The 21742-nt window shown below is 35.1% G+C and overlaps 1 protein-coding gene across 2 annotated transcripts in view; it reads right to left on the reverse strand.

Moving 5' to 3' along the window:
• Positions 1–21742, reverse strand: part of ARHGAP15 (Rho GTPase activating protein 15) — a 660617-nt gene that overhangs the window by 210139 nt on the left and 428736 nt on the right. For both annotated transcript variants that reach the window (XM_002749466.5, XM_054257664.2), the window contains exon 11: positions 9730–9807. In XM_002749466.5, coding sequence (XP_002749512.2) covers positions 9730–9807 — 78 coding nt within the window. The remainder of the gene's footprint in view (positions 1–9729; positions 9808–21742) is intronic.

The following is a 21742-nucleotide window of genomic DNA, read 5'->3' on the forward strand; positions in this document are numbered from 1 at the left end:
ATAGTCATTCCCAACATTTTGGAGGGCTGAGATGGCATGCCAGGCTATGCCACTATTTCCAATATCATGCCTGACATGTTCAGTTGCTAATAACATACTATGTTGAGGGACAGTAAGTTATCTTGCTTCAAGCTTTGTTTTGTTGAGACAGAAAATGGGGATATAGGATCCCCCATTCATTTCTTTTATCCAGTCTAAAATTAAGTGCTAATTTATAGGCATCTGGGAGAAAATATAATGTAAAACATAGCTTGAGTTTTCTTTGCTGAGAAAATGGAACCTAAAATAATGTACTAATGAAGTTATTTTATACAGAGTTGGTTTATATTAGATGTTAATCATTCTCTTATTTTATTTTGTAGAAGCAAACCTTTATTTCATACATTCAAAGTGGCAGGCACTTTGCTATGCTGGATATACAAAAATGAATCAAGTTTCCTACTCTTGATAATCCCCAAAGCATTTGGGGGTTATTTATTAAAAGGATAATTAAAAATGGATTTTTTTTCTTATAAAGGGTCCCACAGGCTGAACACCTGGAAAATACAGTATTATAATGAGAATAAGTGATTTGGGATTCCTTAATGTTAAAAAGATGATAATGTCTCTCTGCCCCCTTCCCCATGGTAAACTGAATCCAGCCACCAGGCAATATATTTTTGGGAGTAAGTTTAAAATAGGTTCACTTTCTGGCTTCAATACTGTATTAATTTTGTGGCCTTAGAAGAGTTACTTAATTTTTCTGAAATATGACTTTCTATGTGAATAATGTGAATAAGAAAGTTTATCTAGCTTGCAAACTTCTATAAGGGTCAGAGATACCTCTAACTTTTGAGTATCTGTCATTTAGTAGATTCTCCATTAAATGCTCCTATTATCAGCAATGACCTAATTTATTCTATTTTTCCATACTATATACCTCTTAGTTTTGTTAGCAAATGGTTAGGGAAAGCACCTTTTATTTTCATTTATTTGAGAACTCACAACCTTGGAAAATGATTGTGATGGTAAAACATGTAATTTTAATCATATTAAAACATACATAATATATCCATGGTAGTTTTTAGTTATATAATGACACAGTTCGTAAAAGTTTGTGAATATTATTAATCAATTGCCAAAAAGAAGACTTCCTTTCACTAGAAAATTGGTTATCAAAATAGGCATTCAGGGTCTATTTCTGCTTTTTTCAAATGCAAATCTTGTATATGTTACGTCTTGGTAAGTCATGTCTCCACTAGAGAACCGGAATAAAACTAGCTTGCGGTTGTGAAGGGGTTTCCAAACCTGGCTATGGGCTCTACTAGTCTGGGGGGTTTTTCTTTTAAAATACTTACTTACAGCTCAAACTGTAGACTTTTACATTGGAGTTTTTAGTGAATGAGCTTCAAAAATACTTATTTTTGAAAAGTTCTCCCAGTTGATTCTTATGGCATTCAGGTTCTAAGATGACCCCCAATTATCCCCCCCTTTCTTGTATTTATACCTTGTATAACCCCCTCTTTTAGGAAGTAAGATGGGAACTATGAATTGCTTCTAACCAACAGTAGATAGCAAAGGTGACGGGATGTAACCTTCATGATTGTGTTACGTGGGATTATAACTTTTGCTTTACTAATAATCTGTCTCTCCCTTTCTGCTTTGGTGAAAGAAGCTGCCATGTAGGGAGATGGTCCATAAGGCTTTTGGCCAACAACCAATGATAGATTGAGGCCTTCAGTCCAACAACCCCCAAGAAACTCAATCCTGCCAATGACCATGTGAACCTGGAAGCAGACTTTTCCTCAGTTGAGCCTCTAGATGAGAACCCACCTATGGCTGACACCTTGATTGCAGCCTTGCAGAGGATTCAGCTAAGCTGTGCCCAGACTTCTGACCCACAGAAACTGTGAGATAATAAATTTGTATTGCTTTAGGTAGCTAAGTTGGCAGTAATACGGTTAGGCAGCAGGAGATATGCAATACAATTCTGATACGCAGTCAAGGCTGGGAACCAGTGTTACAGAGTATTGTTATAGCAGAAGTAAACCAAGAAGAAAAACTTCATAGTTTTTCTATGAAGCTTTTAATAACTACTTATAATTTTGATAGTTATGGCAATGATTTGTGATGAGGATGATGATCATGATCATAACAGAATTTTGTAAATATCTTATGGGTTTTTTCTTGGGGATTAGTAGTTACATAGCTCTGACTAATTTAATTTCTATATAATAGAAAAGCCACAACTGAATTAATAGTTAAAATTTCATTAGATTTCACTTTCCTTCTCCAATGAATGTGAAGCTATTTTTGCAATTTAGAACATTCTCAAAACATATTGACAATATGAAATTTTCTCTTTTGTATCCAAGAATTCTGAAGGCCTAAGAATTTGGCTAGCAATGATTTCAATCACTGGATAGTAAGGAGTTTCCAAAGTTGTATTTGGTTTTTCTTCCAATTACCATCAAGAAAATTAAATCATGTGGAAGGCAAAAACCATATTTGATTATAAATTATTATATGTCATTAATAAGAAAATATAATCTTTATCCAATTTCATCTATCTACCTGTCATCTTAAAGTTAATAATAACTATCCCCTGGCTGATTCAGTTTTTAAAATCCTCATATTTTCATTATTATTCCCATTTTTGAAATGAAGAGTTTGTGATTTAAAGAGGTTAAAATAGTTTCTATCAGGCTTACAAATAGTTCAGAATCAAGATAAGAGGTCAATCCTTTAAATTCACCTAGTACTTTTCTCCATTAGATGGTGTCTGTCTTCATTTTACAACTCCATTACGTCAGCTCCTTATTGGTTGATATGTAATTAATTAGAAAATACAATCCACAATAAATGTGTGGAAGAGTTTTGCTTTAAAATAAGTAGCCAGGATTTGTGTGACTTGGAGACTAACAGGATTCATATGCTTACTTTTGGAATATAAAACCAGAAAATATGTAAATGTGCATGAACATGAATAACTTGTTGTTTTGACCTCTGTGTTCAGCATTATTTATTAATGCCAATACATTTTCTTAGGCAGCTAGAAAACAATACAAGCTTCATCAATAGTCTTTGAGCTCCCTTGCTCGATGTAGCTGAAAAATGAGGTCTAAGAAAGTTTCTAAAGCCCTGAACGATGTTAGAGTCTGGCTCTTTTATGATCAAGTGATCTTTTCAACTTTAATGGAAAAAATAAATCATTGTTAAAAGATAATCTTGTCACATGAAAGCCAAAAAGGTGCAATATCAATGATTCAACTTACCAAAAAACCACCCTGCAGATTGGCATAAAGCGTGTAACACAGTTTGTTTTGTTGTTGCTGTGGTTGGCGGTGAGAGTAGAGTAGGCTTAAGGAAATACCTCGTTTTAAAAATAATAAGAGGGCAGTATAAACTTACTTAATAGAAAAATGAATGGACTTGATACAAGGGGTATTTTATAAGAACAGAAATTTGAAATCCTTTTTTAGATCTTTTTCTGTTTCATCCAATTGCTTATTTCATGATGAAACTGCCAATTGTTCACATTCTTTCTCCCTTTCTCTCTCTTTTATTCAATTTTTGATGCTGTGAACAATATGAAAAGCACAGGGATAGCTACTAAAGTTAATGCTTGCCTTTGCTTTAAGGTGCAAACCTATATAAAAGTAGTTTAGGTACAGTTGGTAAACAAAATTTTTCTAATAGTTTGTTTTAAACGGAGCTTATTCTTAGCACGTTCAAACTAAGCACATCCATCTTTTTAAGCCAATATCTAATTTGGATTATTATGCCAATAAAGTCTGGGTAGACAAAAATATCTACAATTACAAGACTATAAATTAATGGAAAAATTCTCTCGTTTAAAACAACAAATGCACACATGTATGTGCTCACACACGCTCAAGATTATTGGTCATGTAGATTTATAGAATTTGTATAGTTTGTCCCTCCTTGTTTGAAAAAGTAGAGAAAGTTGTCCTTAAGAGTTTTTCTTTAAATTTTTTTTCTATAAATGAAAAACATGTCGGCCAGCCGTGGTGGCTCACTCCTGTCATTCCAGCACTTTGGGAGGCCGAGGCGGCAGACCACTTGAGGCCAGGAGTTTGAGACATGGTAAAATCCCATCTCTACTAAAAACACAAATATTAGCCGAGCATAGTGGCATATGCCTGTAATTCCAGCTACTCTGGCGGCTGAGGCAGGAGAATTGCTTGAACCCCAGAGGCGGAAGTTGCAATGAGGCGAGATCTCCCCATTGCATGCCAGCCTGGATGACAGAATGAGGCTCCCTCTCAAAAAAGAAAGAAAGAAAAAGAAAGAAAGAAAAAAAGAAAGGAAAAGAAAAGAAAAGAAAAGAGAAGGAAGGAAGGAAGGAAGGAAGGAAGGAAGGAAGGAAGGAAGGAAGGAAGGAAGGAAGGGAAGGAACATGTCTAAAATCTGGGTAAGAAGTAATTTCCTTCAGTTCAGAAAAACAGGGAATATTCGTAATTGTGTCCTAAGACACCCCTCTGAAAATTCCCAGTCGGTTCTTCCCGCAATGCTTCATAGCTCTCCCACTGGCTCATGGACTTGGGAAGATTCACAGCTAGCTTTTTCCAAAAAGAATGCCAATCTCTCTTGTCCCTTTTTTAAAGGGTGAAAGAGGATGTCTAAGTAATACCAAGTGAGTATGAACTGAATCTGTAGTTTGGGCAATAAGCCTAAGGCATAGATGGGCAGCTCAAACCTGTGTCAATGTGGGAAGGAGGGGGAATTTAGCCTGGGGGAATTTCCAAGACTTTCTGTCAAAAGTTCTCAAGACATGCAGCATCTTCCATGCTGAAGTCTGTCCTTTGCAAAGTACCGCACATGCAAGAAAACTGTAAGGAGGTCACAGATCATTCTGAAGAGTCAATGCAATGTCACAGGCTGATGACAGGTTGACATCTAAGGTCATAGACCAGTTTTCTTTGGGGGAATGTATTCACAGAGCAGAAGAGCTGTATCAGCAAAATGTCACTGAAAGCTGTCACCAAATTCAACGAACAAGGTAGAGCACTGCTCACAAACACACCAACAGCCTAGTAAATCGAGAATCCTCCATCCCTTTTGCAAAGGCTGCAATAGAATAGCGTGTTATAGTAGTTTCTTGGGCCAAACGTAGATACATAAAGCCCTATTGAGAATGACAGTGCCAAGCTTTTCCATAACTGTGATGTTTGGAGTTTTTCCAAGCATCTCTTGAACAATTTTAGCAAAACTCCAATGGCAGTACTCATCACTTACCAACACCAAGGGGCAGGGTATAAAGGAAAGTCATGAATGAGCATGTGCAGCATGTAAAGACTAATCTCTGCTTTTATAAAGAGATAATCAACAGGTGATCAATTGGAAATGCAGAATAATGGCAGTGGTTTGCAGCATAGACCCTGAGTCAGACAGATCTGTGATCTAGTCTTACCCCCTTCATTTAGATGTTGTATGACATCAGGATATTATTTAATATCTGAACCTCAGTTTTTACATCTGTAAAAATGGGAGTAATAATAGCGCCTATTCTATGGGATGGAAGAAAGGATTAAATTAAAGTATGTAAATAAAGTACTCAGTACAATGTCTGGCACATAATAAATTATAAAAATGCTGCTTACTTTGATGATAATAATTACTATTATCATCATTACTAGTTACAATTAGCAAATGCTTTTCAAAAGTGAACACTTTGAATATAACTTGCATGTCATCTGATCTGGAAATATAATAAGGGTATCTAATTCCCACTGATTTAGTGAGTCAAACAGAAAACCAAAACAAATTGAATCATTCAACTGGTGTATTTAGAATTGCTGATGATTATAGCATTCAAGAAAGTTAGTGAAATACATAAATTGTAATTCACCTATCTTGAAAATCTCAAAAATAAGTTATTTGTCTAGTCTATCAGTGGGCAGGGCTTAATTGTTTAAAAATGTTTATTTAGAGGCTTCTAGAAAAGAAACATGTGCAAGGTGAATAAAGAGGGAATAAAGTGTGTTAATACAAGGCAGGTATGCCAAAATCATTTATGTTTCATCATAGACTTCAAAAAAGGATGCACTGCTTTTACACAGCACTTTATGCTTTTCATGGAATTTTCTCTGCATTGCCATCTTATATTTTTAGACACATACAGAGAGGGCCACATGTATACATACAATCTCTTTGAACCCAGCACTGATTATTTTCAAGTCAGCTCTACTATTGGAGTCCTCGCCCAGAGGGAGGAGAAGGTATGGTATTAGCAACAAGGTTGTAGGGCCAGTCCAGAAAATGCATTCAATGGACAATCTGATTAGCAAATTTTGAAAGGGGTTGGTATATGCATTTTACTTATCATCTAATTTAAAAAACTCCATAACACAACTTGGACAAAGTTACCAGTATCAAAGGTCCTAATGTAGCATAATTTGTGTTGAGTGTGTTACATTCTGACAGTGCTATAAACCAGAAAGACAGTTTACTGACAATTCTGTGCTACCAGATACCAACTCAGGCCTCTGTCCAGCTTTACATTGTCAATTCTCATGGAAACATGAGCAGTTACATAGCCTCAGAGGACGCTGAAGTTTGGATTGCAAAAGACGAGATGGACAGATTTCATATTTTCATTGCAGATTTTTTTCTTTGCCTTTTCAAACTGCTGAGCACAATTTTTTTTAAAGGCAGGAAATGCAACTAGTGTTTGTTTCTAGCATGGCTTCTGTTTTGAGATTTCTTCTTTGTAGAAGAAATGTGTTGCCCAGCTGTCTAGAATCCCAATCAGGATATCGTTTCAGCATGAAATATATTACAAGAATGATTTTAGCTGGTTATAAACTAGAATGAGTATTTGTCCAAATTTTACCCACAGAGGGGGCACTCTGATTCAGTTAAATGGAAATAATATAAATAAATGAGGTAAAGTTTAGTTCTGTGTTTTGCCCAGAAAAGAGTAATTGTGAAGGACAAAGAATTGCATTAGTGAACAAGCAGAGCTGTGGAGATTCTCAGTTACAGAGATTCTTAGAAACAAGAGTCATGTGGCAACTGGCCAAAAGTATCGCAATCAACATTTAACAGACTGGTTCAACCCAAGTTGAATTGCTGGAGAATTGAATGCTTTCCAGTTTTAATACTTCTCCTACCTGCAACACCCACACACATTGTTCAACAAATATTAATTAAAAACTCCCTGTATGAGGAACTCCTTGTATGAAAACACCAACGCTAGAACTGGTTAATGGGAAAAGATACAAAGATGATTCAAGTCCTAACTTTTTAGAGATTTGTGAAAGAGACAGACATTTCAGCCAGTATCCTATTTTTGATTCCAAGACTTACAAATTTTAATGTTTCTGAAATACAATCACCGAGTACATTTGATTATATCCTTTCCAAAAGTTGGCATTAAATCTATGGGTCTTATAATAGATGGAATTTTAAAAGTTAGAAGTGGATGTACTACTGTAAATTCAGCTACCCAGTGTAAGGGGAACAGAAAAGAAGTCTGACTGGATGATTCTTGAATGAAATTACTATAATCTGGGCCTTGACAAAAAAAAAAAAAAAAAAGAAGAAGAAGAAGAAGAAGAGGAGGAGGAGGAAGAGGAGGAGGAGGAGGAAGGAGGAGGGAGGAGGGGGGAGGGAGGAGGGAGGAGGGAGGAGGGAGGAGGGAGGAGGGAGGAGGGAGGAGGGAGGAGGGAGGAGGGAGGAGGGAGGAAGGAGGAGGGAGAAGGAGGAGGGAGGAGGAGGAGGGAGGAGGAGGAGGAGGAGGAGGAAGAAGAAGAAGAAGAAGAAGAAGAAGAAGAAGAAGAAGAAGAAGAAGAAGAAGAAGAAAAAGAAGAAAGAAGAAAGAAGAAGAAAGAAGAAAGAAAGAAAGAAGAAAGAAGAAAGAAAGAAGAAGACGAAGAAATCTTCCAGGGCTGGAAGCTTGTGTATGTGGGATGGGGAGGAAGAGAGGAGGATATTGAAAGTAAAGGGAAGAGCATATGCAAAGACATTAAAAAACACAACAGTATGTAAATGTGAGAGTACAGTTTATATATTAAATAGATGTACTATGAAAAACAGAGGACCTGAAGCCAGCTATTATAGAAGCTAAGTGGGAAGCTAGAGTACAAGGATTTGGAGTTCTTCTGAAGACACTATTGACTGTTTTTAAGTGAAAGGAAAACTAACATGAGTCTGTCACATTCCTAAGGCAGTGCCATAAATGCTATCCAATTTAATTCTCCCAAATGTTTCCAAGGCATCCCCCACTGTTTTTCCTCATAGGCAACAGAGGCACAGGGAGGTTAAGATGCCAAGGATACATGCAGTAAGTCTAAGTTCTACCCCATCTGTATGATTTTAAAATCTAAAAACCCAGGAGTTGTCTATAACACCAACTTAAGATGTTTTGGTCTTTTCGTTTTTCATTTGCTAATTTTTTATTTTTATTTTTTGAATTAATATACTTTTTAAAGAGCAGTTTTAAGTTTACAGAAAAATTGAGTAGAAAGTACAGAGGATTACCATACATCTCTTCACCCTTCCAAAAGTTTTCTCTATTAATAACATCTTGTATTAATGGGGTAGATTATTACAATTGATAAGCCGATTTCCATGTATTATTATTAACTAAATATTATAATTTACATTAGGATTAACTCTTTGCATTGCATTATATGGGTTTTAACAAATACGTAATGACATGTATGCATAATTGCAGCATCATACAGAAATGTTTGACTGCCGGCAAAATCCCCTATGCTCACCTATTCATCTCTCCCTCTTTCCCCCGAACCCCTCCCACTGCTTCCAGTGATCATTTACTGTCTAAAGTTTTCCTTTTCCCAGAATGTTATCTTGTTGGAATGACACATTGTTACACTGGTTTCTTTTACTCAGCAATATGCATTTAGATTCCTTTAAGTCTTTTCATGGCTCGAAAGCTCATTTCTTTTTATCCCTGAATAATATTTCATTGTATGGATGCATTATGGTTTGTTTGTCCTTACACCTATTGAAGGATATCTTAGTTGCATTCTCGGTTTGCCAATCATGAACAAAGCTGCTGTAAATATTTGTGTGTAGGTTTTTGCGTGTACGTGAGTTTTTAACTCATTTGGGTAAGTACCAAGAAGTACTGGATCATACAATAAGAATACGTTTATTTTAATAAGAAACTGCCAAATTGTCTTCCAAAGTGACTGAATCATTTTGCATTTCCACCAGCAATGAAGGAGAGTCCTCTTGCTCCGCATCTTAGCCTGCATTTGGAGTTGTCGGTATTTTAGCCATTCTAACAGGTGTGTAATGGCATCTCATTGTTTTAATTTACAACTCTTGGATGGCATATGTACTTTCTAATTTAATTTGTTACCTATTATGTTTTTCTAATATCTGGTATTTCGACTTTTACACTTTCCATCATTCATTCTTCCATTCGTCAACATATAGTAAGTGTCCATTATAAGCCAGTAACATTTTTTGAATCTGGGTTATTTTTCTTTCTTTTACTTTTTCTATTCTTTCCTCCATTTTTACTTTGACATGTTCCCTTCATGATTTATTTTGCATAAACTATTAATTTGTCCCTCTATATATTCTATTCATTTCTAGATAAACTGGTTATCCTTTATTTTTCTGATAATTTTTTCATTTCTACCACTCTTTTTTTCCTGTTTTATTTTTATTCATAGTACATGCAGCACAGAGTCTGAAAAATTGTTAGATATGAAACTGTTGAAAAAAATGTCTGAAGTGGAAATCACCTACCTTGGTTGACGATAAATCTTAACTTTTGTATTGTTGCCAGATTGCCACTAACTCGATATATTCCATCAACATCTAGACCTGAAAACAAAAGGGCATATTTTATATTGGCACATGTAAGAACTGAGATGGTAAAATTAAAAAAAAAAAAAGCTATGAAAACAAGAAGTAAATCACATCAAATATCTCTTCTCAGAGAAAAGTAATTTCTATGTTCTAAATCATGTAATCTTCAAAATTTTAATCCCAATAAAGTAATCATAGTATTCAGTCATAATTAAAATTATCATCATAAATTTGAGTCTAATTAAGGCACAAAAGAGCAGTAGGCAGAATGTGATTACATTTTATATTTAAAATTCATTTCCAATGAAAAAATAGGAATCAAACTGGATGGTGGGGGAAACCTCCAGACATTTGTGTATTATTGCCCTTTTTTTTTTTTTTTTTTTTTTACAAGGTAAAATAAGTCTACACATTTGCGAGACATTGGTACTGGCCTGGCTTACTGTCTTCCTGCCTTTCTGTCTCTCTTCTTTCCTCCCTCTTCTCCCCGCAGCTCCTTTTCTTCTCTCCATTTCTATTCTATTCTATTCTATTCTATTCTATTCTATTCTATTCTATTCTATTGTATTCCACTTTATTCTATTCTTGTTTTTCTGTGATCTCCACAGAATAACATATTTTGGTCTGATTAATTGAAACTAAAGAGTAAAAATTCTACTCCAGATATAATGCTAGTATATTATAGGTAATGGTGTGCCTCATTATGGAGAGAAAAATAACCTTTGGCAAAATGGTAAAATGAGTTTCAGATTATTTCAGAACTGGTCATCTGTAATTTAAAATAACTTATTCTGGCAGTGAATTTCAATAATCATTCACTTGTTTTCCACACATCTATTTATGGAATCTAGGCATTTTCACGACCACATTATGAGGACAACGAAGAAATGGCAAAATGAAAAAGAAAACACTTAGTCAAAAACTATAGTACCTAAAAATGCTGATAACATAATTGTAATGTCAAGAGTGTGTATTCTCTGGGCACTCAGAAAGACCTAGGTGAGATTGCCAGCAGATGCAGAGGTCTTATCTCAACAGTTTCTCTATGGAGGTGATACAGCATCATGGATAACCATTGTAATTCACAGTAGTATTAAATATATTGGTAGAAATTATTACCATAATATAACAGAATAAAGGCTTTCCAAAGCTCTTTACTGATATAAAAGGAGCTCATTTATTGCTTTACCATCTCTACATTTTTATACACTTTATATTAGGAACAGTTCTGCCATTATGAAAAATATTTCATTGGGAGGTTATGGTAGAATAACATAACTTATAACATTGGTAGTAATAGCATAATTTAGGACAATCATTCACTATAGTTTTTACTCTTCCATGTAATAAAATATAGGGTAACTTGAGATAATGGCAATAAAATGCAATAGCTATTAACACATGTATTAATTCATGTGAGTTTATAGTTTTAGAATAATCTAGAAAATTACTGAGACTCTGTCTCTTCCTGAGAACTGTAAATTGTGAGGAACTAGATGAAGCTGGATACCAGTTAGCCAGTGGTGAAAGTTTGTAAGACATATATATTTGTAAAAATCAAATATATTTTTTCTTTGTGATGCACAAAATACCTCCATTAAGCTAAGTCTCCTCTAGTTTGTTTGTTTTAAAGTACAATTTCTGCTTGACACCTTAAATGTGATAATAGTCCTAATTATAATTTTCTAATATTTAATTCCTAGCTTTAGTATTGGTCCATTTTGGTCTTAAGTTCATGTACTTACATCCAGAATGTTAAAGGAGTAATTTATGAAAAACTTATTGATCAGTTTTTTTCCTTTGTCATTAGATGCTGTTTGGCACTTAGTTTTAACCTATGAAATTTTAAATAAGGTGATAGATTTTAAAATGTCAAAATTATATATTCAAGTGTGTCTTTCTCAAAGTTTTCTTTCTTAATTTTTTTGAACTTGTAGCTACTGAGGAAATTATTTTAAAATTCTTCTCTAAAATCACCCTCAGAGGCCCTGAAGTGTTTACACAAAAATGTTCATGATGGTATGCTTGGGGCTTTTGAGGAGAGTTTTCAAGTTGGAAGTAGAAAAACATCATCAGAACCATGAGTGGTGAATAAAGTCACTTTGATGCTTGCCACCACAAAGTTTTATCAAATGAACGTGGCTCTGATTTGTTCCCATTGATTATCAGTTGATTTTAAGAAAAAGAATATTTTAGAAAATACAAACATCAATGGGTCTTTGTTCTGTAAATGAGAAATTCTAATATGCTTTTTAAAGAATCAATCAAATCATCCTATTTGCAATAATGATTAAAGATGAAATATGAATATCTATTACAATAGAAATGAGATGCATATTTTTAAAAATTAAGTTTGTTTTGCTAATTAGCTAGACCCTTATCAGAGGTCGATTATAAATAAAATTATTTGAACTTCAAAATTTAATTGCAAATAAGGGACTTAATCCTGACTGTATTTTATTTATTTATTTTTTAATCCTCATTTTAATATGCTTATTCCTTTATTCAAGGTGCAAAATCAAGTGTATGTCTATTTTGAAGTTAGCACTCTTCCTTTTCAAATATTATTATAAATGCTATTGGAATGCATAGTTGTAAACTGGTTTTTAACTGCCGAAATTCCGTGTAATCAAAACTTTCTTTTTCTCTTAGAGTTATAATGCAGAAGTGCTTTCTGTGGTCTTCCATAAATTTCTATAATATTTTTTTAAGTCCAGTAATCAAAACCATTTGAAAAAGCAGTATGGATTGGACATATTGCATATGAACAATTGGAAAGCAGTATATCATTTAAAGAAAGCAGCCTCATCCTAAAGTAATAATGCAACTTTCTTTTGGCATAAAAGGAGGGAGTACGGTTGATGGAGAGTGGGAGGGTAAATCAGACCTGTGCCACCACTGTGGTCGTAGACCTGAGTCACAGCAGAGAAACTGCTTTGTGGCTGAATACAGAAACCAGAAAGAAAAAAGGAGTAAAGCAAAACATATTAGATGCAATATGAATCTATCTTGACACAACTTCCAAGCTCCTTGGATTCAAAGATATCAACACTATATATCTTGTGAACGATAATGATCTCTGACATTAGCAGCTCCTGCTTTGAATGTCTCATGCTTTCCTGCTATCATACTTTTTAAATTACATAAATAGAGTGAAAATGACAAAGCATATAAAAACAAGGGTATTACATTTTGCAAAATAATCTGGAACATATCAGTGAATTTTAACAGTTATAAATTATATAGGTCCAGTGTTGAAGTTGATTAGCATTTTACAGAATGGCTCACAGAACGGCAAACCCAAAGTCCTAGGACTATTACCTAAATTACAATTAGTCACGTGCCATCCTCCTTTTATTCCAAGAACTTTGAAAGTCATGCCAAACCAAACCAATGTAAATTAGTGGATTTGGACATCCTTTTCAGGCCCACATTATTCTTGCTGGATTGCAAACTACTTATTTTGGAAATATAATTAGACTTCATATGATTTTTAAATGAGCAATGTCTTAAAGGTAACTTTTTTGTGCTTTGGAGAAGTTTGGTGAAAAATCGCTTAGAGAGGTACCCCTTTCAAGAAAATAACATGATTGTAAATGCTGACAGGAATTTTGCCTGTTATGCTAAAAATACTTTGGGAACATGGTAAAACTAAATCATTTTACTTTTTTAAAATCAGACTGGCATTAACAGTAGCAATGAAAAATTCTCTGAAGAAATCTACATTCACTGAAATATTGTTTATTTCTTCATCATCGGCTGACCTTCTTATATTTCAAAATAGTGTTTACTGTTGGCAGAAATCACTGGGTATTGCTGTAGGGGATTTTTTAAAGTCTTCCTACCCCTTCCCTCATTTATTCTGAAGAAGCCTACAGTGCGATAGACACACAATTAGGAGTTATTAGACCAAATGGTGGGTCTAAGCTCAGTGGAAAGAATGCAGCTGTCATGAGTAATTCCCACCATAAATCTTAGCCACTTTGTAAAAAGAAATCTAAGACCAGCACTCTGTCCAGAGTTGACTGGCTTATCTGCCAAAATATGACAGTTTTTGACAATGCAGATGAGTCTGTTAAAAATAGTCTAAAACTGGTTTAGGTAGCATTTTTGGTGGAATGCTGGACAAACCATGCAGATGTGGAGTTTGAGCCTGGTTGAGTGGTGTGCCCCCAAAGCCTGCTTGTTTTTTTGATCCATAACAAAATGCATCTGATCCTCTGCAGTCTGCAAATGTGGGCTGGGAATTTTGCACAAACAGTCCCTCTCCTGAGATTTATGGCACTTCCTAATTCCTAGGAGGCCAGAGCTACCACAAGAAGAGTCATTCTCACAATACTTTGGACTTCTGGCTTCTCCCTCCAGCAAAAACCTTTGAACACAGAAACACTCAGATTACCCTCAATCTCTGCACATTTCTCTCTCGATCCTTTCAAAGTTCTACTTGGGTTCTGAGCTAACATGAGAAGTTTTGGTGCCATTCAGACCTATCCCACCTCAAGTTGAAATGTTTCAAACATTGTTTTTCTAGCTTATTTGTTCATACACTTTAAATTCAATGACTGAGAGCACAGCATATAATTTAAAACTTTAAATTCTCTTCCACCTCAATGCCTGGTGTTTATTTTGTACCTATCTACCATCTTTATTCAATTATTGTTAATTTCTTATGAGATTCCCATCTTTCAATAGCCTTGCTATTTTCTAAGAATGATTCTCTTAGGAAACAGCTGGCAGAATTTTGACTTTCAAACAATAATAATTTTATTCTACAGGGTAACTATATAACTTCATAAAAAACATTCTAAAGATATAAGCAGTTTTTTTTTTTGCTATACTTCTATGGTTAAAAAATAAAAAACAAAATTAAATCATTAGAACAATATATAGTCAGAACTAAGTACTGTAGGTGCTCCAACATGCTTTCCAAAAATAGTCATTGTTAACAGTTCTATTCTAGGCCAGGCTCAGTGGCTCACACCTATAATCTCAACAATTTGGGAGGCCAAGGCAGGAGAATCACTTGAGCCCGGGAATCCACGACCAGCCTGGGCAACATAGTGAAATACTATCTTCACAAAAAAATTTAAAAAATTAGCCTGGCTTGGTGGCAAATGCCTGTGGTCCCAGCTACTTAGGAAGCTGAGGTAGGAGAATCACTTGAATCCAGGAAGCTGAGGCTGCAGTGGGCCTTGATCACAACACTGCCCTCTAGCCTGGGTGACAGAGTGAGGCCCCGTCTTAAAAAGAAAAGTCCTATTTTCATTCTTTTTGTTCCTTAAGGTTAATGTCATATTTCTGCTTATTAATTTATTAACTTTGAATGCGATTTGTTGACCTCTCAGAAAATACAAAGAGCTTAGTGCATTCATAGTTCCTACCATTTGTCTGTATACCCTTTCTCTTCATTGAGTTAATTTGCCTATTTCTATATCTTAACATATCAAATTATTTCTGAGCTATGAAAGATAAAGTAGTATATTTATTCTTACTTCTTTTCTCCACCACTTCCCAATTTTATTCTTTATGCTTTTATTGCTTATATTCTTAAAATTTGGGACATTTTGTTTTTTATAATTATTTTGTGACTTATGGGTGGGTTAATATTAGTCACCATTTTAAAAAAGGGAATGTGATTGGGTTCAACATTAAAATTTAGTTTCACAGAGGAGATCTCCCGAGTGTTAAGACTTAATGTGTCCTCGTCTTCCTTTCTAGGTTTCTTTATTTCTTCAAATTAAGTGCTGCCCAATAAAAGTTTCTGCAATGACAGAAATGTTCTATGCCTTTGCTGTCCAAACCAGCATTCACTGGCCACATAGGACCGGCTACAGAGAATATTAACCACTTGAAATGTGGTTAATACAACTGAGGGACTGAATTTTATTTTATTTAGCTTTGAGTAACTTAACCACATGTGGTGGCTGGTAATGACCGTTTTAGACAGCATGGCTCTAGGTCAGCATTGACTACCCTCCTTTTCTTGTATTCCATTGTTATTCTTTCTTGGATTGAATTTTAAATTTCTTGATTCATAAAAGTAAGTAATTAGTAATTTTTCTTAGTTTACCCATCTCAATGACTGTTTTCTTTTCCTTCCCAATTGATTGTTGATTTGAATATTTCAGTTTCATAATCTTTTACTTTTTTAATTTTGAAAAATTGTCTTCTATTTAACTTCCATTGTCTTCTAGCATCCCTGCTGTTAAGTCTGATGTCAAATTGATTCTTGACACTTTGCAGGTAAATTGTTTTTGCTCCCAGGGATTAAAAAAAAATCCCTTTAAACTTGTAGCAGTAAAATGTCACTCATATGTGCTCCCCATCTGGGCCTTCTCATTTGGAAAACATTGTCTTATATTATTTATTCAATATTGTTTTCCCTCTATTATCTCTCTCCTGTAACTAGAATTTATTTAAGATGGATGTTGTTCAAATATTGGATTACCCTTGAGACTGAATTAATTAAAATAAACAGTGGTCATGGGTACCTATGCATGTGTCCAGATCTTTCCCCCTGCCAACAACTTGTCCAATCTTAAATGGAAATGGTGAATGGGGGTGTCTTGCAGGATAAATGGGTGGTGAGTAGACAAGAGGCCAGGAGTTCTCCCCAGTTATCAAAGTAAGGAAGACTTAACTTGGTATATAGTGGATTTTATCTATTTTGCTCCTGGGCAAAGGTATTTCTAACTCTCAGAGCAGACCTGAGATACTTTCTTCTCTACTGCCTTCCTTCGCAGATGCCAGCAACTTTTCTGTTTGTACAGAACTTGCTATCAGGCTCAAGTACCTGCTTCAGGTGCTCCTTGGTGCAGGATAAAGAAAGAGGAGCCCAGCTCTCACAGCCATTAGATCCTATTATTTAATGAATTACTTTCTTTACTGCCTTCTTGATAATTTCTGTTCTTTTTATTTGTTGACTCCAAGTTTTGTTATTTTCTGGGACATGCCTGGAATGAACTGTGCCTAATTGTGGTGTCTGGGAATGGTGTTTCTCCTGCTTTCATTTCTCCACTTGTTTCGGTCCATCTGCTTTTTCTCTTCCTGGAATTTCTATTTCTCATCTGCTGATGGCACCTTTTCTGTTTACAGCACCATTATCAGTTTTTTTCTTTTTAAAACACATATTTTCTATTATTTCATAGGGCTTATTTATTTATTTATTTAGGAAAGAGAATCAAACATGTTTTTTTCAGTCTGCCAAGTTGAATGTGAGGCCAACATAGTTTTTCGTAAAAACAGAACTTTCAGAGTTGAAAACAGAAGTTTCATTAGTTTGTGAAGATACTATATAATTTTCATTATTGGTACATGGGAAATAAATGGTGAGGAATTCAGCTATGAATATTTAAAACAGTCATTATGTGACTGCAATTCTAATGTTGGAAGAATAAGTTGATATAGGGTGAGTTTCAGTGTATCTCTCATTCCATTTTTCTCACTCTTGTCCTTTTCTGTGTTTATGGAATTTCCTATTGTCACTTATACATTTTCCAATTCTCCTTTTATTACTGAGATTGTCTTAGTTTTCTCTTCCATTTCTGTCATGACCCTTTTCTTTTCAATTTTTATCTCATTTTGTTTTTTGGTTTTACCTTCCTCATATCTCTGCCATAAATGCTTGCTTCATAGACACAATTATTGCAATAAGTTTTTCTTTTAATGTCATAAAAAATACCTTCATTTTTTCTTTCATTATTTTGTTTATTTGCTTTTGGTTAACATCAGTATATAGATTTTCGGCTCATTTTAAATTATTTATTTCTGAATAAAATATTTTTCATCTCAGGTTATTTCTAGGGAATTCATATGAAAAAATAAGAATTTTTATTCTCTTAAGACATGGAAGGATAAATAGTTGTTGCTAATTTTTCTTTAATGTTAGACTAAAAAGAGGTCACTAAGAAAAGAATTTTTTTTCTGAGAAAATAAATAGCTTAGAACCTATGATACTAAAAAAAGAGTAATTATTTAAAATTGTTTATATAGCCAGTGTCTGAGCTACTATCAAATTCCAGATTTAAATACCTTGAAAGAGCACATAATAAAGGGGACACACACACACACACACACACACACACACACACACACACACTTGTGGTACTAAGAAAAAGGCGGTGTCAAGTAGACTCTGGAATCAGAAAGAATGCTTTTCAAGAACTTTTCATTGAACACTTGGGAAATTGGGTTCATTTTCAAATGCTTCACCCCTACTTCCTTCCTTTGCCCCTGTTACTTCAACCTGTTATTAGGAAATAAGACTGTTGTGTTCCTGACAAAAATATTTATTTATCATTAATATTAGTCCTATTTGCTCTTCTGCCCAATTCTGAACTCTTAACAAGCCTTGTCCTGTTTAGACACCTGGGAAGACAGGTGCTCTGATATTGCTCCAGCATGAAAATCTGGAGAAGAAAAGAACTAAATACCGGCCGGGCGTGGTGGCTCAAGCCTGTAATCCCAGCACTTTGGGAGGCTGAGGCAGGTGGATCACGAGGTCAAGAGATCGAGACCATCCTGGTCAACATGGTGAAACCCCGTCTCTACTAAAAATACAAAAAATTAGCTGGGCACGGTGGTGCGTGCCTGTAATCCCAGCTACTCAGGAGGCTGAGGCAGGAGAATTGCCTGAACTCAGGAGGTGGAGGTTGCGGTGAGCCAAGATCACCACTGCACCCCAGCCTGGGTAATAAGAGTGAAATTCTGTCTCAAAAGGAAAAAAAACAAAAAACAAAACTAAATACCCTGAGTGTTAAGTGTGTTACCAGTTTGGTTTTCTTAGTGGTTCTGCATTGTACCATTTATGTCTTGAAAAGTTCTACAACAATAGAATTTATCGATTGAGTAGGGGTCTTGATGAGGGGAAGTGTGGGAAGGAGAGTGGTTGGCTATCTTGCTTTTTACTATTATTAGATATTCTTATATAGAGGCACAGGGTTGGATTCAGTCTTAGAAAACAATTTGTTGCATTACTTTTCTAGTTTCCTCATCTTTCTCATTCTTTTTAAGTAAGATATTGGACATTTCAATAAGAAGAGAATTTCACTGACTTCTTCAAATGTCACCAGAAAAAAAAAAAAAAGAAGAAGAAATAAGTCATCCCTCCTCAGTGTGGATACAGGGCTAAAACCACTGTCATTCCTCATTATTAGAATTTTCCCCTTATATTTATACTTAGTTCTTGCCACGTTATCTCACCAATTTTCTTATAATCAGAGATGCTTATCCATATCATTGGAATCTGGAAGTGTAGACAGTAGTATACTTTTAAAAAATCTTATTTTCTGGTTTCCATTTGCTGTGATTCTTTTTATGGATCAAGCATGTTTGTGTGTATAGCCTCTATACATTTAATTTAACTCCCACCTTTAAAATGATTTCTTTTAACTTAAGGATTACCAAATGGTAAGTCAATCAGGGAAAAGACAAGGGGAAAAAGTTTCAATGTGGTTACTGTGATATAGATTGTGAAGTCATTTCTGTACCTTGCTTAATACATGGTTAACATGAAACAATAGTTGAACAATAGTGTCCTATCTGTGGCTCCTCATTTTCTGCACATTGATTCTTAAATATCTCTCTAAGCTCAGCTAGAAATTTGAGGCCTAATTGCATGAAGCCTGCAGGATAGTAGACATAAATATGATTTACAGATGTATGCCAGCCTTAGGATCACTTGGAAATTGCTGAAGATAGGAAAGATATCAGTAAGATTCTGAGTTTGCTTGTGAGATTTCTCTAGAAAAGAACCTAGCATTGGTGGTCTGATCAGACCAAAGATGACGAATTGAAATGATTTCTGGAGAGTGGGAAACAAGGCACCTCTAAACAGTCATTGATAAATTATCTTACGTGTTTTTTATTTTAAATCTAAGTCTTAAAGACAAATTTTAGTCAATAATTCTGGTTATCATTAAGTGAGAGCTGTTGCCTTCAGTGAAAACTTAGTGTATCTGGAAGATATTGAAGTTGGAGGTTGTATTTGGTTTATCTCATCTCATTTTCTGCAATTCTTTTGTGTTGCAGTTCCACTGTTATGCTGTGATCATGCTGATGTAAATAAATCATTCATTTGGTAGTATGACTTGCTTAGTTGTGTTTGATTAAAATAAATAGAAGTAACAAGAACAAGGGATCTAATTTGGTCCACCATTATCATCTGGTAGTTTATAAGCCAATACACCAGCATAACCTGAGGACTGCAAAGCAGTGGGGTGGCCACAGCAGGTTTTAGGAAAGAAAACCAGCTTCCTGGAGATGCTATTCCTAAGGAAAGCTTGGGGTCTCAGGAGGAATAATCTGTACTCTGTGCCCATGTACACTTTTTTTGCTTTTAAAAATTTTAGCAAGAGACTATTTCATAAGTTAAAGAAACACACAATAAAAGGCTCACCAACACAAACAAGAAGAAAACTGAAAAATGGCTCCTTCTGGGATGAAGTCAGAAGAGTTATATAAAGTGTAGCCTTTGATCCCACCATATTTGAAATAGATATTGATTTAAAATTCATATATTTGCCATCATTCTTTTCAATCCCTCTACTCGTATTTTTTTTTAACATCTAAACAAAGTGACCTCATTGTTTTCCATTGGATTTTTTTTTTTTAAACATTGGCTGGGATGATTGAGATTCAGGAATGTGGGAAAATGGATTCCCAAACCACGTCCCTCCACTTTCATTCTGAACTGTAATTTTTGGCTTGGCTTGAATCACAGTCATCACATTTCAGCCTGACTCTCTCTGTAAAGTGATCTTTCTTAAACATTTCTCTCACTCATCAAGGGATCAGAAACAAAGCTGTTCTAGCCTTTCAGCAAAACACTTACAGGCAGCTTTTACGGAGAAGTCGCAAGAGCTAAATTTCCTCTAAAATTGTTTGAAAAGCGAACATTTTCAGTGCCTCATTGTCCTTTTTGTGAATCTTGTCATCTGTGTGCCATGAGCTCCAGCAGCTATTTTAATCTGTTTTTGTTTGCAATCCATTTGGTGTCCACCCAAGGAAATGCAGGTGATTCTAATTAACTTACTGCTGAAGATGTAGGAAAAAAAAATCTCAATCGTGATGTAGCGAATTATATACTTAAAACCTTTCTTCTGTTATTTATAACATATTATTAATGAAAATGATTATAAAAAATATTTATCACCTAAATCATTGCTGTTCACTTTTTAAAAATCAATGGGGATTATGGCACAAGAAAAAGCCACACACATACACAGACACAATACAGACCCCAAGAATGCTTGCCAACTTTTATTTAACAAGAGTAGCAACTTAAAAATAACATTATTTTTACTTTGTGCAACATAGTTTAATATCTGAAATAACCCTGTTCCAATAAAAATCTATTGAAATACTCTCAGGCCTAACTCTGCCCTGAAGGTAAAAGTGATTAATTGAAAGATTTTGGCAGATCTCTGCTCACCACCAGGGCAGTTTAATTTAGAACACATTCAACCGTTTCTCAGTGTCTCTGTGTTGGTGGAGCATAACTTTTGATCTTCTTTGGGGAGGTGCCTCTAATTCAGACCCTTTGGCTCACCACTTCCTGGAGGGTTTTGATGGCTTGCCTCTGCTAAGCATTCAGGTGAGAGAGACCCCTTCCCTGGCCACTGCCTCTCAAGTGAGTTCATAAAAGCAAATTCCAGGCACAAAGACAAGATATTCCACAAACCCATTTAAGTACACCAACTCTCAGCAAAGTTGGTTAGTGTACTTAAATTAGTTTGTGGAATATCTTGTCTTTGTGCCTGGAATTTAGATCTTCTGTTTAGATCACAGATAAAATAGTTCTTTTCAGCTTCTTACTGTTTTCCAAACTTCTGAGAAGTTATAATGTCACTAGCTTTTTTCCCAGGCAAGGAAGAAGGTGCTCCTAACCATGAAAGTGGATAAAGCCGAGACATTCGAGCTTCCTATTCCTGGGAGACACAAATAGGATGAC

This window comes from Callithrix jacchus, chromosome 6 (assembly GCF_049354715.1).
Source record: "Callithrix jacchus isolate 240 chromosome 6, calJac240_pri, whole genome shotgun sequence".
NCBI lineage: Eukaryota > Metazoa > Chordata > Mammalia > Primates > Cebidae > Callithrix > Callithrix jacchus.